This window comes from Halichoeres trimaculatus, unplaced genomic scaffold (genome assembly GCF_033239565.1).
Source record: "Halichoeres trimaculatus isolate MK-OKI-2021-1 unplaced genomic scaffold, fHalTri1.1 fHalTri1_scaffold_3, whole genome shotgun sequence".
Classification (NCBI taxonomy): Eukaryota; Metazoa; Chordata; class Actinopteri; order Labriformes; family Labridae; genus Halichoeres; species Halichoeres trimaculatus.
In genome coordinates, this window is record NW_027437181.1 from 35862780 (window position 1) to 35878052 (window position 15273).

A 15273-nucleotide genomic window follows, 5' to 3' on the forward strand; every position below is an offset into this window, starting at 1 on the left:
CAGACCTACTGCAGAGTTCTCAAATACAGGGCCACAAACACCAACTCAATACAATATTGATACAGCAGAGAAACGAATAGGATGGTATACAAAAGAAAATTGAAGGTGGAAAAGCTGAAAAGAGCAGAGAGAAAGAATAAGAGAGACAAAAAAGAGAGAGGAAGCGTGCCAAGAGAGATAGCTCTGACTATAGATAGAAAGACAGTGATTTGATATCTTTTCTCTTACGCTAGAGTGGCTATGAGGCATAGAGTATATTTAAAATAAACCATACGAGATGAGCTTTTAACCCAATAAGTGCTTCTCCTGTGAGCTGCCGAACAGAGGCTCAGTGCTGATTTAATAAGGAAACGTCCCTGATGCAAATGATCATTCTCAATTCCTCTAACTGGACAAAATGATATTCTAGGAGCCAAATTAGACAGAAATTAGACTGATCTGATCTTTTTTTTTTCTCCACTGTCTTTTCTTCCCTTATAAGAGGTTGTTAATGTTCATGGGGGGGAAATAAAGATTAATGTACCATCTACATATCTAAAAATGAGAATGAAAAGCCCAGAAGATTGTATGCTCGACACTCTCCTTTGATGTTTACGGAGTAAGGCAAACTGAAAATAAATACAAATGCCCTTTGAGACTTATCAGTTTATTCCAGTTTCCCATTAAAATTAAGCTTTTAAATACATCTGGAGCCACTGAGACACAAGACAAGTGCATTTCTGAATTTGTGTTTACGAACGTGTGTGTGTGTGTATGTGTGTGTGTGTGTGTGTGTGTGTGTGTGTGTGTGTGTGTGTGTGTGTGTGTGTGTGCCATTTGGAATGTGTGCGAACACATGTTTATGCATGCTTGTAGGCTTGAGCTTGTGAGTATGTATGTGTGTGTATGTGTGTGTGTGTGTGTGTGTGTGTGTGTGTGCTTGTGTGTGTCTGTGTCTTAGAGGGCCATTTGGACTGGCTAAGACATCTGCTCCATCATACGTCAGGGGCCTGGTGTGACATCTGGGGAATATACTGTATCCTGCCTTGCAACATTACACACAATTTACTGCTAAAGGTCATTATGTACCCGTTAATCCACTTTTAATTGATATCAGCGCAAACAGCACAACCTCCCAGCCACATGACAGATCACTGCCGCCACAAAACCAGAAAATTGCTATTTGGGAGTTAAAAATAGAGTGGTGAACTTTTGCTGCGGTCCATCCTGGCTTTGTTGAACTACGTTGGGACATTTTGTTCTTGACAAAATAATTGAAAGGAGGATAGAAAATTACCGCTACAGCTTTCTTAGCTTTGAGTTGAAAAATTGAAGCTCATAAACATCTAAGTGACACCTCTGTGGCTGTAAATCTGCGTTCTTCTGGTTGCAGTGGTGAGATCTGGTCCTTCACAGGGTGTTTGCTTTTTATGTTGCATGCACTGATTTCATCTGGCTTTGTGTGAATTGTGACACTGCCATAGAAACAAGTCAAGATAAATACCCCAAACCTGTACAGAAGGGCAATTAAACTGACTTAATAGATATGACATACTGGAAGATGAATTTCCAGCAGTTGGGGGTTTGAGAGACTGGGTAAGACACTGAAGCTGTTTCACATCTGATGTAAGTGTATCTGCTTAGGTAAGTGCTTAGTGGTAAATTAAAAATGCCTCTCAAACTGTCAGGGTTTAAGAGTTCATTTGCCTCGGAGGGTAAAGTAACACCATATATGCACAGTGCATGCATTTGTGATATGCATGTTTGGATTTTATGAGCGCTCTATTAGATACGGGTGTTTGCAGAACTTAAAATGTGTCCACTTGATGGCACGTATTACACCCTAAAAAAACATGACAGGCTTTCTTCACAAACTTCCTTAAATTTGACAAAATCTCATAATTATTTCTAAACCTTTCACATCCGTCTCCATATGCTTTTACTCGTCTATCCTGTCTTTGGCAGTCAGCCCCGAGCCAATATGTTTCTGAAAATCATCTTAATCTTTACACAGCAGCTTACAAATATACAGCTCCTAAAAAACAAGTGACTGAATGATTAAAATTCCCAGTTATTTCCTTGCAACAGCTGTGAACTGTCGTTTTTGGCGAATGCTACTTGAACAAGAGTAAGTTGGACACTTGTTGAGGACAATTTTTTTTAGCTGCACATTAATTCGTGTTTGGGGCCCTTTAGTGAAAATTTACAGCACCTTAAATGGTGAATACTGGATTTAACCAAAACATGTACTATATTAAGACTAAAAAGGATTTGTGATAAACGTTTCATTTTATCCTTCTTTACTATCCCATGAGATACAGTATTACTAATAATACTACTACGACCAGAATACTACTATAATGTACTAGGGTTTTATTCTCTGTTAACATGTACAAGTGGTTGTTCCTGAGGTGAGAAAGGAAAACAAATGTTTGCTGTTAATACCTTTGTATGAGTAGTATGATTGTACAGGGATCTGTTGGTTATGTCTATTGACTGTATATAGAACGACCAGAGTGGCTTTACCATTTACCATTGTACGGTTTTAAAGCCAATATACCCCTGATACAAGTGCCGCTATTGGCAGCCGTTGTACCGCCAGAGTCTGCGCAGAAGAGTTTATGAGGGACTCGGTCTGAGTGGGGCCGGGTGACATAAATCATTATAATTAACTAATATTTTATTCTTTCAAGGGTCAAATCTCTTCCAGACTCTCCCTCATGACATATTTTACAATCCCTAAAAAAATACACAAGAACGGCAGCTGTCAATCATCGTTAAACGTGACATAAAGCCTCATTTCTAACCTCCTAGAACTAATGAAGACAAAACTTTTCAGAAAAAAAGATGACCTGAATACAAGGCAGCCCAATAATATCTAATAATATTTTTAATAACTTTTGAAAGTTTGACCACTGGTCTTCTGGAATGGCTGGGGAGATTGTTTTTTCAGCCTATACTGCAGCTAGCCACCAGGGGGAGCAGTTTTTGTGGCAGCCTCACTTTGAGCCAAGCAGGATGCAACCATTTTTTTCTTTAACAGTCTATGGTTATATTTTGGGTATCCAGTATAAGAATTGCGCTACATTTTCTCAGTGTAGACACTGATCGCATAAAGAATTGATATTTTAGCTTCATTTCAACTTGTTGAGAAATTAGAAGACAAAAAACTACCTCAGTAAGAGCTGATGTATTGAGCCTAGGCATGTACCAATTGACTTGGCTGGTGGAGCGACAGGACTTACATAAAATCCTTTACGTTAACCTAAAAATCCAAAAACTTACCGGTTAATTTTTAAGGATCCTCAGCTGACTGGAAGCTGACACTCTTGCCACGTACAGATTGGTGACTCTTGTATTAATGTTTGCTACTTTTCTCTTGGGATTCCTCTTTTTCTGTAACAATCTGGTAACTAATAACAGATTAAAACACTGATTATAAATCAGCATAAGAAATAACTGTAGTGACAGAAACCCATAAGAGGCAGGGGATTTACCACCTATAATGTATCCAGTCAGCAGGGGGAGCTCCAAATCTTTTGGCCTTACAGTAAGTTAACACTTATGGCGACTTGTTTAATAAACAGTCAATGCTACAGATGAGTGTCAGCTGGTTCCCTTCATTATCTGTCACTATTTTGCTTTTTTGGGGGTATTTCCATACATTGAACATAGTAAACATAAAAACAGCTTTCTTATTGTAAAGTTGTCCAGCTGACGGCTAACTCAGGCAATATATAAGCTTGTGAAGTAGATCCTGTAGCTGAGCTTCAGTTATGGTGGCCTAAACTACTGATGGTTACATTTATATACTCATACTGTAAAATTAATGTGTTTATTTTGCTCTTTCACAGTCCATATGGCAGCAGTAATAAATATGTAAATAAATAAATAAATTAGCTATATGTTAATTTTACTCTGTAAGATGAGTGAAGGAAAGAGCTGCCCGTGCAGTTCCCTCATTCTCCTTGCAGGCTACTTCTCGTTTAAAACACATTTAATGTCTGTGATCCCCGTGAAAGAGTCCCATCCATGGTTTTCTAACCTCCTTTAGGAAACAGTGGAGCTCTACTGTAGAGAGGAAGAAGATATATCAGGCTCTTACTACACAGTCATACAATTAATTGCCGCAGAGGGAGAAAATAAATGGGTTGTAAATGTACGGGATGTATTAGTTATCACCACCTGGCAAACATAATGTATATTAAAGTAATGGAAAGGATGTATCTGAGGACATACTCGAAGAAAGAGGAGTAGAAGAAGAGGCGACAAAGCAGTGAGAGGAATGGAGGGGGAGATCACAGGTCCCTCCTGATTCATTCTGATTACAAGGTTAGGTTAAGGTTAAGTGACATGGGCAAAGTCCTCCCGCTCCTCCTTCTCTTCCTCCCTCTCTTTGTCTCCCCCTCTCCTCATTTAAAGGTGAGCAGGGACTCTTATTGGTTATGCGGCTCTGCCTGAAGTTATGTGTGGCTATTGTCAAGAGCGAGGACCTTTTTATTTTTTACACACAGCTGCTTACTGCTAAATAGTGCCTTGTCCAGAAGGGGACAATCTGGGCCTCTAATTGCTGTCACTGAAGCCTAGATTCATTATGTGACTTTCCCATTAAAATGTGAGCATTAATTTGTATAATGAAATATCACCCTCTGCAGTGTGTTCATTAGCTGTGGCCCCACACTGTAGCAGCACAGCCGCACAATGTTAGCTACCTAGAAAACTGTGGTTAATTTTGCTAATGGATATTTTCCCACTCACTGTTCAAGAGGAAATTAATACTGTAACATTAGCTCTTTAACTTTTGGAGAAATTTAAATTCACTTCATTCCTTTCAAGCTGCTGTTAGACGCTCATTAATCTCTGCGTTGCGTTGCACAATGCTGCCTCGACCGGCTTGGTAAGCAACTCCATTGTGTCACTCACATTGCATTAGGATGAAGGGGAGCTCGGCTGTCATCTGTGAATTTCCCTGCATTGTCACCCCAGTACAGAGAGGATCTTTAGCCACTGTAAAAGTCATCTCGTGGATGTAATCAGGATGTCATAGTGGAGCTGGTATGATAAGGTTATAAGAGTGATTTAAAGGCCACATGTTGAGGATGCATCAAGCTGTTTTTCCCTCCACATGCAGACGACTATACTAAAGCTGTGCTTAGACAGGCCTCTGTCCAGAGATACATTCCTTTCCAAAAGACAACATCCTTACCAAGCCTTTGCTCTGAGGTGTAGAGGGCTACAGATTAAACTCTTTATGTCACACTCTTTTCTATACATGCTCATGGATAATTGTAAAATACGCTGTGTGGATGGAATGAGATGGACCCACACGTCTGTATGTGTTTTGCCAAATGAGTTAACGCCAGGCTCGGGTTGAGGTCTCTGCTTCCTCTCTGATAAAATATGGCCCTCGTGGGTATCCTTACTGTACTACTCAAAGCAGACATAACTCACAGCTCTCACCACCAGATACCAGATGCCCCCAAAAACCCACCACTGTCCCTCGCAGTGACCTGGATTGTATTTAACACAGGGATGCTAATGTTGCGAGCATAAACAGGCCACGGTATGAAGCTCTGAGATGCTGCATGCGCTTCTTTTAAAGCAAAGCATAAAGGGGCTACAGTACAGGAGGTCTCTTTCTTTTACATCTAAGTGCATACGGAGACTAAAGAAAGAGGAATAGAGAGTGAAAGGGAGAATAAGAAGAAAAGCAAGCATTGATTTTACTGCGTTTCAGCCTCTGCGTCTCTTCTGGCACCCAAGGATTACTTCTTTGTGAAGAGTAGAAATAAAAAGGTCAGGACGGTTGGACTCAGACTTTCAAGAACAGCTCAGGAATTTAAGGCCATGGATATTTATACTGACAGAACAGAGAGTTAATGTAAGGATAGGAGTCTTTCTTTGTTTTCTGTATTTCTGTGCATTTTAAGCCCCTATATTCACCATATTTGATATTTTAAGTGTCAGAACATCTACAAAATGCATACAATCTGCCCTAAGTTGTCTTTCACTTTGAGTTCCACACTAAATGTGGAAGTTTTTAAATATCAAACCTCACTTCCTCCAGTCTGCAAACACTACACAAACTGAGAGGAGAGAAATTACCTTTCAAACTCTCACTTTCCACACCAGGCCCAGCAGCTAAAGACAGGCGTCCTTGTGTTAAGGTGACCCCAGCGTGCTCTAATTGTGACTTTAACCTGGATAGTCACTGGGGCGTTCGTACCTTGCAGAGGGTTAGAGCCCTGGCTACTGTCCACAGTCTACATCATTACTCCGACTGCAGCCCTAACCTCTCTGAAACGACCAGCGGACAGGTTGCAGTGAGCTGCCTGGGATCTGGCTGCTGAGATGTATGGGCAGAGAGTGAGCAGCTCCAAGCTAAATCTATTAGACACATCCTCTCACGCATATCCCCAAACTGTGGACAGGCCGGCTTTGTTTTGGCTTGAAAGTTATTGAGAGTTAGCGAGTGTGAAATTGCCCTCTGAGTGATGTCATCGGAGGACACTGAACCCTTGTTGTGTTAATTAGAGCTCAATGAAATGATGACTACGAAAAAAAAAGGAATAATAACGACCTTAAGCCCCAATAAGGGAAACTCTGTTATAATCCACATTCTTACTCATACTTGCTTTTATTTATCTGACTTTTTGTCTCTTTGAGTCTTTACTCTCAAACATCTGATACGTCCGAATGGAAAGTATTTGTGGAGTCAACAGGATTATGACTTAGGTGAGAATGACAGTATGTGTTACTGATGAACTGGGATCACTGGTTGCTGCTTCTTTTCAGGGACATCGTGATACTGTGAATTGGAAACTGTGACCATCTGGGGGCTTAAATTTGATGGAGGTAGTTGGAGTTAATTAGGATGTGCTTCCTTCTTTTCACATCTACATACTTTCTTTTCTCTCTTTCACTCTTGGTTAATTGTTTCCTGCTTTTTGTACTTTCTTTGTGACCCCTGAAACATAACGTCAACATGTTACAAGAAGTAAATTGTGTCTGTGGGATTGCAGGAGTGAGTTAGACATTTAAATGCAATCAATGCATTCACAACTTATCTATAGTTTTAGAGATGAATAGACTTATATGTCTGTTCAGGCCATGATGTCAGTCTAACCCCAGACGTCGTGTCAGTACAAGCAGTGAGGTAAATTTTGCATGGAGCATGATTAATGTTTAATTGGTGAGGAGCTGTGCTGCGTGTCTGCTCCATGTGGGAAAGCGTGGCTGTACTGACCTGTGTGTATCCGCAGGTGGACTTTGAGGTGGTGGGAGGTGCGGAAAGACTTCCCACAATAGGGACAATCCTTGGAGGACGAGGCCAGATTTCGCTCACGGTGCTGGGACAGAGACGGCTGGATGCTCCCCGCTGCCTTCGCCAGGTCCTCCCCAACATCTGGAAGCGCACGCAGAGACAGCACAAGGAGGGAGAGACAAATGGAAGGTGTGTTAAGTGCCACTCCAAACCACCCCCCTCACATCACAACACATTTTTTTTTCTCTCTTTCTTTTTCTCTTCTGTCTGTCTCTCATTGTCCCCCCCTGCTTCCTTTTGCTCAAATTTGCTCAAATGTGCAAACGCCACACAAAGTCAAACACATCAAACGGGTTCACGGCTGCACTATTTTCCTCTCTGACAGAACGCTGACAGTTCATAAGCTTTTCACTTTCTTTAGAAACACCACAGTCCTGAGATACACCCCCCTCTAACTCAAACACACAGACACACAACCACCTGCACCTCCACCACCGCCTCTCCTTTCTCCTCCTGTTTTCTCTTCTTCTCCTCTCTATCATCATCGTTCTTATTAAGCATATGCTGAAAATTAACAATTCAAAATAAGACAGAATGAAAGAAAGAAAGAAGAGGGGAGAGAGGGAGAGATTTGGCTGTGTCAGCATCACAGCGTCTACACACATCTCTTCCTGCGACCTGATTTTGACAGGTAGCTGTCAGAGATATGATAGGGTGATAACGGTTTTGACCCCGCCCTCTACCGCTTCCTCCGCACACCAAAAAACGATGATGCACAGTTTAGTGCAACAGCAGTCTGTTATCAACACAATCATCTCCCTGAATATGAATCTAAAGATGACTGACGACAACCTGGGAATGTGTTGACAGCAGCATAATCTGAGGTGAGGGTTTCATCATCACATTGTACACAGTGGCCTCGTTGTTCGGGTGGTTAAGAGCCTGTGATGTGCTGACAGTCGGGATAATTTTAAAGGCCTAGTTAAGTTCAAAGCGAGAAAGAAAAAAAAAACTTTAAAAAGCAAAACAGATGCCTGCTTTGTCTTATATCTTGATGCTGTTAAATTAAAAATATCTGATCTTGAAGCATTTGATGGACATAAGTCTGCAGGTTCATCATCAACACACACAACTCAAAACTGTCACGACTGATTTTAGCAATCTACAACAGAGACAACTTCACATCTTAAAATGTATCTTTAACACTGCTTCCTTCTTTGTTTCTTTTTTTTTGTCCCCATCTATATCAACATTTATTCGTCTGATTTTGTGCTGAAAGGTGAGGGAACTTGTGTGTGCAAGATATTATGAAGCTTACGAAGATGAAACACTCTGATCATGTTCTGTGTAAGAAAAAACATGGATGTAGCGCATATTTAACTTCTAAGAACCAGTTTTTCGTTCCTGTTGGTCACTGCTGTATTTCTACAGCCTCCATTCTGCATTTAGTCAGATGCATAAGTCACTGTGCACATGACCCAAAGCTGCACAAATACAGCTAAAAGTCTGATTTATTTTCTAATCTGGCACATGATTCGGTATGTGCGTATGTAGGAGGCCAGAAAGAGAGAGAAAGAATCAAAATGGAGCGGCCCACTTAGGCAACCACGCCGCACAATGAGGGACATTTTTTAACAGTAGCCTAATCTTTTCTTTTCTGCCGCTCCCCACCCCATCCCGCCCCTTCTCTGTCGGAGAGTCAAATAAGGTTTACAGAATGGAAAGACCCAAGTCAGCAAGTCTTCTTCCACACTGACACTAAACACACAACTCCATTCAGCAGCGTCGCTATCAGCCTGAAGGCTATTTATCACAAGTAAAACTGAAAAGCAACCTAAATGTAAGTCCGTGACAATGCGCAGATACTAAATACCAGCTGCTTCCACTCGGGCTCGACCACGCGCTGCTTTGAATGTGTGTGCTGCTGAGGGGAAAGGAGCCAGAAGATAGTTTGAGGTTTTTTAAAACAGATGTTAAGACTGTGGTCAGCAGCATCTTGTTTTTCAAATACTTCAACATTAGATTTCACACTGAGAGGGGCTGATATCCTGAATGTCCCTTTAAACGTCAATCTAAACAGTGACTAATAAGATTAACTAAAATAGTCCATTTCAATAAAATTACTCAAATGTAACTACACATTGCACCAATTCAAAGTAATTCTCAATATCAAAAACATTGCGGCCTCAAAGATAAAACATATTGCAAAGCTTTATGCAAATTGCACAGAGCAGAAAGTGTATGTAAAATATCACAGGTGAAAATTTAATTTCCTGCATAATTTCAGCCGTGTGCAAACACATCAGTTGCGCCCCCTCCCTGTTCTTTTGCATTTTCATTTGAATGAATTTAAAAGATGGCCTGTAGACAGAAAATAAATAAATAAACAGGAATACAATTCCCCCAGTGCTTGGTCCAGGACTGCACCATACTGTAGCCATAGTCGCCTGCTCATAAACATATTTTAAGCGGTCTACTGTACAGATCCCTTTTTGGCACAGAGTCCCCAGATCGTGTAACAGACAGTGGCCCACCTGCCCACCCCAGATGGGGCTAAAATTAAAAAATCCAAAACACAGATTAGAAGCAGGACAAACACCAGACCACACTCTTCAACACACACACACACACACACACACACACACACACACACACACACACACACACACACACACACACACACACACACACACACACACACACACAGCAGCTCTGCATGTCTGTCTCACTCTGTCACACTCACACACATGGGTCCTTGTGTGTCGGGGTTAATAGTGCTCCTGTAAGAGGAAGACACACTACTGAGAGGATGAGAGTGTGCTCTCCTGGCATATAACAGCCCTTCAATAATAAATGGGCTTCACACATTCCCACACACACACACAAACACACACACACACACAGTACACACTACAAAGAAAGGTAAAACAGAACTTTGGATGTGCCTCCCTGCTTTTTTTTTTCATGGGTGTGAGTGTGTGTACGCACACACATACGCGTACGTCAGAAGCCGGGTGTCCAGCCTGCTTGTCTTTAATCAGTTGACTGATCCGCAGCTTTTAATGCGGCTGTTCCAATTACTGTAAAAGTCATCCTGCTCCATATAACCACAAATATTGACACTTTATTGCACAACACATTTATGACATTTTGAAGGTCACCCCATATATTAGGCATCATCGTTCACAGCTGGGTGTGAGATGTGGGGAGAGACTCTCGATCGCTTGTTGACACCCAGCCGTAACTATCCTCCCAGTATTGATTTTCATTCCCCGTCTTTCATCTTTTTTTATGCAAAGACGATTCACTGTAGGAGACGCAGCATTAAAGTGATTGTCACAGGTGAGCCTTTGGCTTTTATACAAAAGCCTGTAAAGGCCAGCTTCTATTAGGCTTTCACTTTGCTCACACTATTATACAATTAGAGAGACAGAGCTGACATTTCTCTACTTCTATTCACAATCTCTAAATTTGACCATTTTGATGGATTCTTTTTGGGTTTTGCATTCAGGACGAGAGAACAGCTGGCATTAGGGCCATCATTCATGATACCCCTGACACACCAATAAGAACTGAGCGTGGCTTTCCAGGTGAGCCCCACAGCTATGAGATGGGCTTGGGTGTCACTCTGTTTTGAGATTTTCAGATTTGTTTTCTTGATTAAGGACACACAAAAGAAAATAAATCTTTGCCAGTTTCCTTTTGATTACTGCAGAGAAGGTTAATTATTACTAGTGAGGAGCTGTTGATGAACAAACAGTTGTTAATAAATTTAATATCTCAAATTTGCAACTTTATGAAGATATCATTTAGAAGTTGGTTGCAAAAATCCTGAAACTATGATGAGCATAGCTTTAACAGTCCTGCTTCCTCTTCTTTCCTTTCAGATTTTACGATCCAACTCACACGCTTTTACTCTGGTGTCTATGAAACCCCTCACTCACCTCTATCCCAGGAAAAAAAACATGACATACGCAGAACTGTGACTGTGCTGGTACAAGAATATCACAGAAGGAGAAAAAAGAGAAATACATGTATAATTCAGCTGTATCTGATCTGAGACCAGCTCCTCTCCCCTCTGCCTTTACTGGTGTCACGGCGGCGTAATAGAACATGCCAGAACAAAGGCTCTGAGATCAGATTGGAGCAGAGTTGAGCAGGCCATCTGGGAGGCAGGCTGAGTATCAGTCACTCTGCCTGCTGTCTGCTGCACTCACACTCCCCTCTGAGTAACTGTGTGTGAAAGTGCAACTGTGTGTAAGTGTGTGTGCATGTGTGTGTGTGCAGGCTTACTCCCTTCCGACTGCACGTCACCAGGATGTTGCAACGTATCGACCGATGCATTGCCACCGCGGGGATATGCCACAAGGGCCGCCTCCACGACTGACTGACAAATATATAAATTGATAAGGATCTTTCAGTGTGTGAGTGTGTGAGTGTGTGTGTGTGTGTGTGTGTGTGTCAGTGCTCATGTGGGTACCCCTGGGATAGGGCACACAGCCTACTCCATTACAGCGACCACACCCAGTTTGGAGGACAAGAAAAAATAAATAAATAAGAAATCAACAACAGCAAAAATAAACAGCAAAGCCAGTGATTGTGTGTGCATTTGTGCTGCTGGGGAGGGGGGGTGCGGCTCGGTGGGGGAGGGGGTCTGCCAGTTCCTTAATGGTGCTCTTTCAATCACACTTTGCACTCTAAACGTTCTGTGGTTTTGATTAGTATGATATCACTTTCAGGAAATAAAACTAGGGGGGAAAAAAGCACATCAGTCATAAAAACACAAGATGTTTTGCTTCTTGCTCGGCCATTATTCTAATGCGTCACGTGACTCCCCCCAGTTGAAGCCCGCCGGCCTCTCCCCGTAGCCAAATAACTGAGGGTGTGGGGGGCGAGGAGCAGGGAGGGAGGGAGGGAGGGGGTGATTGACGGAAACAGTTTGAAAAGGGGAAAGATATTAAGAGAGATTGGGTGAGTGGGGAGGGAGGGAGTGTGTGTGGGGGGGAGAAAGAGTAAAATGTGATGACATCATTTGAAAGGCATTAGGCTTTTAAAAATGCGCCCGGGGGGACTTGATTTCCTTACACCAGAGCAACACAACACCATCCGGCCTGATGCTCGCCTGCTCTCTCTCTCCCTCACACACACACACACTTACACACACACACACCACCCAGCACCCCCTTCCCCTCTCGTTCTTTTTTTGATTTGGACCACTGCCATCTTTGTGAGCGTCTGGTTCATGCGAGTTAATCAATTTGAGGTTTAGTTACACTGCTGATGCTAGCATTCCAGCCACTGCTAAAACGTAATCTGAACTCGCAGAATTTATTAACCAAACACCAATTATCATTAAACACCACTGCATTATCCCCCTCCTTTTACTACCTGACAAGGACTACTTAATGAAATTTTAGATTAAAGTTATTTGGTCCATGATTTATGGGCATCGAGAAAGTCCTAATGCAGGGCTCTCTTAGTGTGCAGATGCTGTAGTTTTATTATTTTTTTATTTCCCATATTTTTTTTTCTAAGGTGGTACACAAGAGACAAGAGCAGTCCCTGAGGTATTACAGCAACCAGGTCTAGACTAAGAGAAAGAAGAAGAAAGGAGGGGGGACAGAAAAAACAGAGAAACTGTGCTCCAAATTTTCTCACCTCCAATGTGTTTTCTTACTGACCCCATCCAGCGCAAGAAACAAGACCAAAGACCAAACAAACCGTAAGAACAAAACTGAGAGAACACAAAATAAAAATAAAGTGAAAGCGAGTTGTTGTTTACCCGCAGACTGTTTGTGAGATGAAAACAGCAGCAGAATGTGTTACATATAAGGCGGTGGGGTAAACAGGGGCACCAGATGTTCTTTGATGTTAATAATGGCATTTATTATTAATATTAATTAGATCGCATTCAGCAATACATTTGGGCCATTTCCAAGTCAATTAAGCAAAATGGCATTCGGGAGATGTTGAAACGACATTTTAAGGCAGGTGTTCAGCAGTCCCCTATTAAAACATTTTCACAGCTCCTGAAAAACAAGCCATTTCCAGGCTGATTTTATTTATTTTCTCTTTGTTTACTCTTCCTCTGAATTCCTCTCTCCTGTTGTGAGCAGCACAGTGGCTAGCATATCTAAAATAAAACATATGGAGGATCGGTTTTTAGATTTAGCGTGCATTATCTAATTAAAATATACAGTATGTGCTGATTCTGATAATGCACGTGTTGTGTGCGCGCCCAAACAAATATGTCAACCCAGACTGAGGGGTGGCAGAGGGTGTTAATCCAGATATGAAATCATGATTATGACCAACGTGATGACAGAAAAAAATACCCTGAGGATTATCAACCACCGGTTTCCAAATCACGACTTCAGGCATTTTCAGTGAAAAATGAACTCATCCTTTTTGCCAAATGTCTTTTATTTGAAAGGCCCAACACTCATAGACCAGGCCGCCAATACACCCTGAGACCAGGACACCAGGTTCCTGGTGCAGTAGCTACCAACAGATACCAGTTCTACCAAATCTAATTAGACAACAGAAGCCAGAGGCCTCACACCGGGGGGCGTCCTCTCTGTATAATCTAAATAATCCCTGCATGTATGTGTAAGGATAAAAAACACACTGATCTAAAGTTCCATTCAGTTAAATCTAGACCTCTGAATAGGGCCTTACCACACCTCTCGGACCCAGTGTGTGTGTGTGTTTATGTGCGTGTGTGTGTGCGCGTGTGTGTGCGCTCACAGCTCTGCTTTTGGCAGCAGGCCCTTTTTTTCAAAGCTGGTGGAGGCAGCAGCCTTACAATGGTACATTAACAATCTGTGCGTTCATTTATCAGTGTGTGCGATTTGGACTCTCCGTTCATGGCGCGCTGCACTTTTCATGGCTGAAAATTAATGAACAAGCCTCCCCTCGCAACAAACATGCACCTGTGCTGCAGAGATGCTAATCACAAACATTTATATTTATTAGTGAACGCCCGCACTAAAACTGGAGTTGCAGAGGAGAGAGAAAAAAAAAGAAGAAGAGAGGATGAGGAGAAAAACAAGAGGAGGAAAGATTCCCTTTTTTTTCAACCTGGGTAATGAAAGGGTAGCGGTTTCCGTTGTGCAGATTGTGTTAAAGCTATTTGTTTGAAGCACTTTCTTGAATAAAGAGGGTGTGAAAGTGCAGAATATCTATTCAGAGAGTGTAATCTTCACGCTGGGAAGATTATTTCTCTAAAACTGTCGGGTGAAGGGCATTGCTGCTGGAAAACATAGTGTGCTTACTCTAAAAATGCTGCCTGAAATACAAGCTGATGCCTCAGAAAAGCTGTGAAATGATTTAATCCTGAAGGGCCAAACCTCAGTCCCTGACACAATGCAGGAGGAAATGATGGACAGTCACAACCAATTCCACTTCTGTTTAGGATGCTTTTCTTTTCTTTCCACTTCTCTCACTCTCATCTCTTCCTCCATCCCTCTACCGCCCTCCCCCCTCCCTCCCAGACTGACAGAAGGTGGCTCTCTCCCTCAGTAAAGGCTATGCCTCTGCCCAGCTAGGGGAAGAGGAATGGTGCCATAAGTTTCTCCCTGGCACCGGCCCACCTTTGTTTTCCCCCCTCCTCAAGTCTGTTTCAGGCTTCAAAGAGCATTGGAAAAAGACATACACACACACACTCACACACACACGGACACACACACACAGACACTCATGTGCACGTACAAATGTCTGAGGGAGCACTGATGTCTCACTAACTTTATCATTCTAGCAGGGTGATCATAGCCCCGTTGAGAGGCTGTGGATGATGCTTGAGGGTGTATGAGTGAGTGTGTGTGTGTGTGTGTGTGCGTTTGATCGTAAATGTGTGTGTTGTCCACCACTGTCTGCATGTATGCATGAGAGCACAAAAGGCAGATGGGGACAGAGGTGGGTATCTTTTAGGACATGAGACAAGAGCAATTACTAATGTGTTTGTGTGTTTGTGTGCTCACACACTTGCCAATGAGTGTATGTGTGTGTGTGCTTGTGTGTGTAGTGCTATA

The 15273-nt window shown here is 42.2% G+C and overlaps 1 protein-coding gene across 3 annotated transcripts in view; it reads right to left on the reverse strand.

The window, feature by feature from the left end:
• The window catches only part of znf536 (zinc finger protein 536), a 265410-nt gene that overhangs the window by 84584 nt on the left and 165553 nt on the right, over nucleotides 1-15273 (reverse strand). For all 3 annotated transcript variants that reach the window (XM_074666772.1, XM_074666774.1, XM_074666775.1), the window contains exon 6: nucleotides 7226-7384. In XM_074666772.1, coding sequence (XP_074522873.1) covers nucleotides 7226-7384 — 159 coding nt within the window. The remainder of the gene's footprint in view (nucleotides 1-7225; nucleotides 7385-15273) is intronic.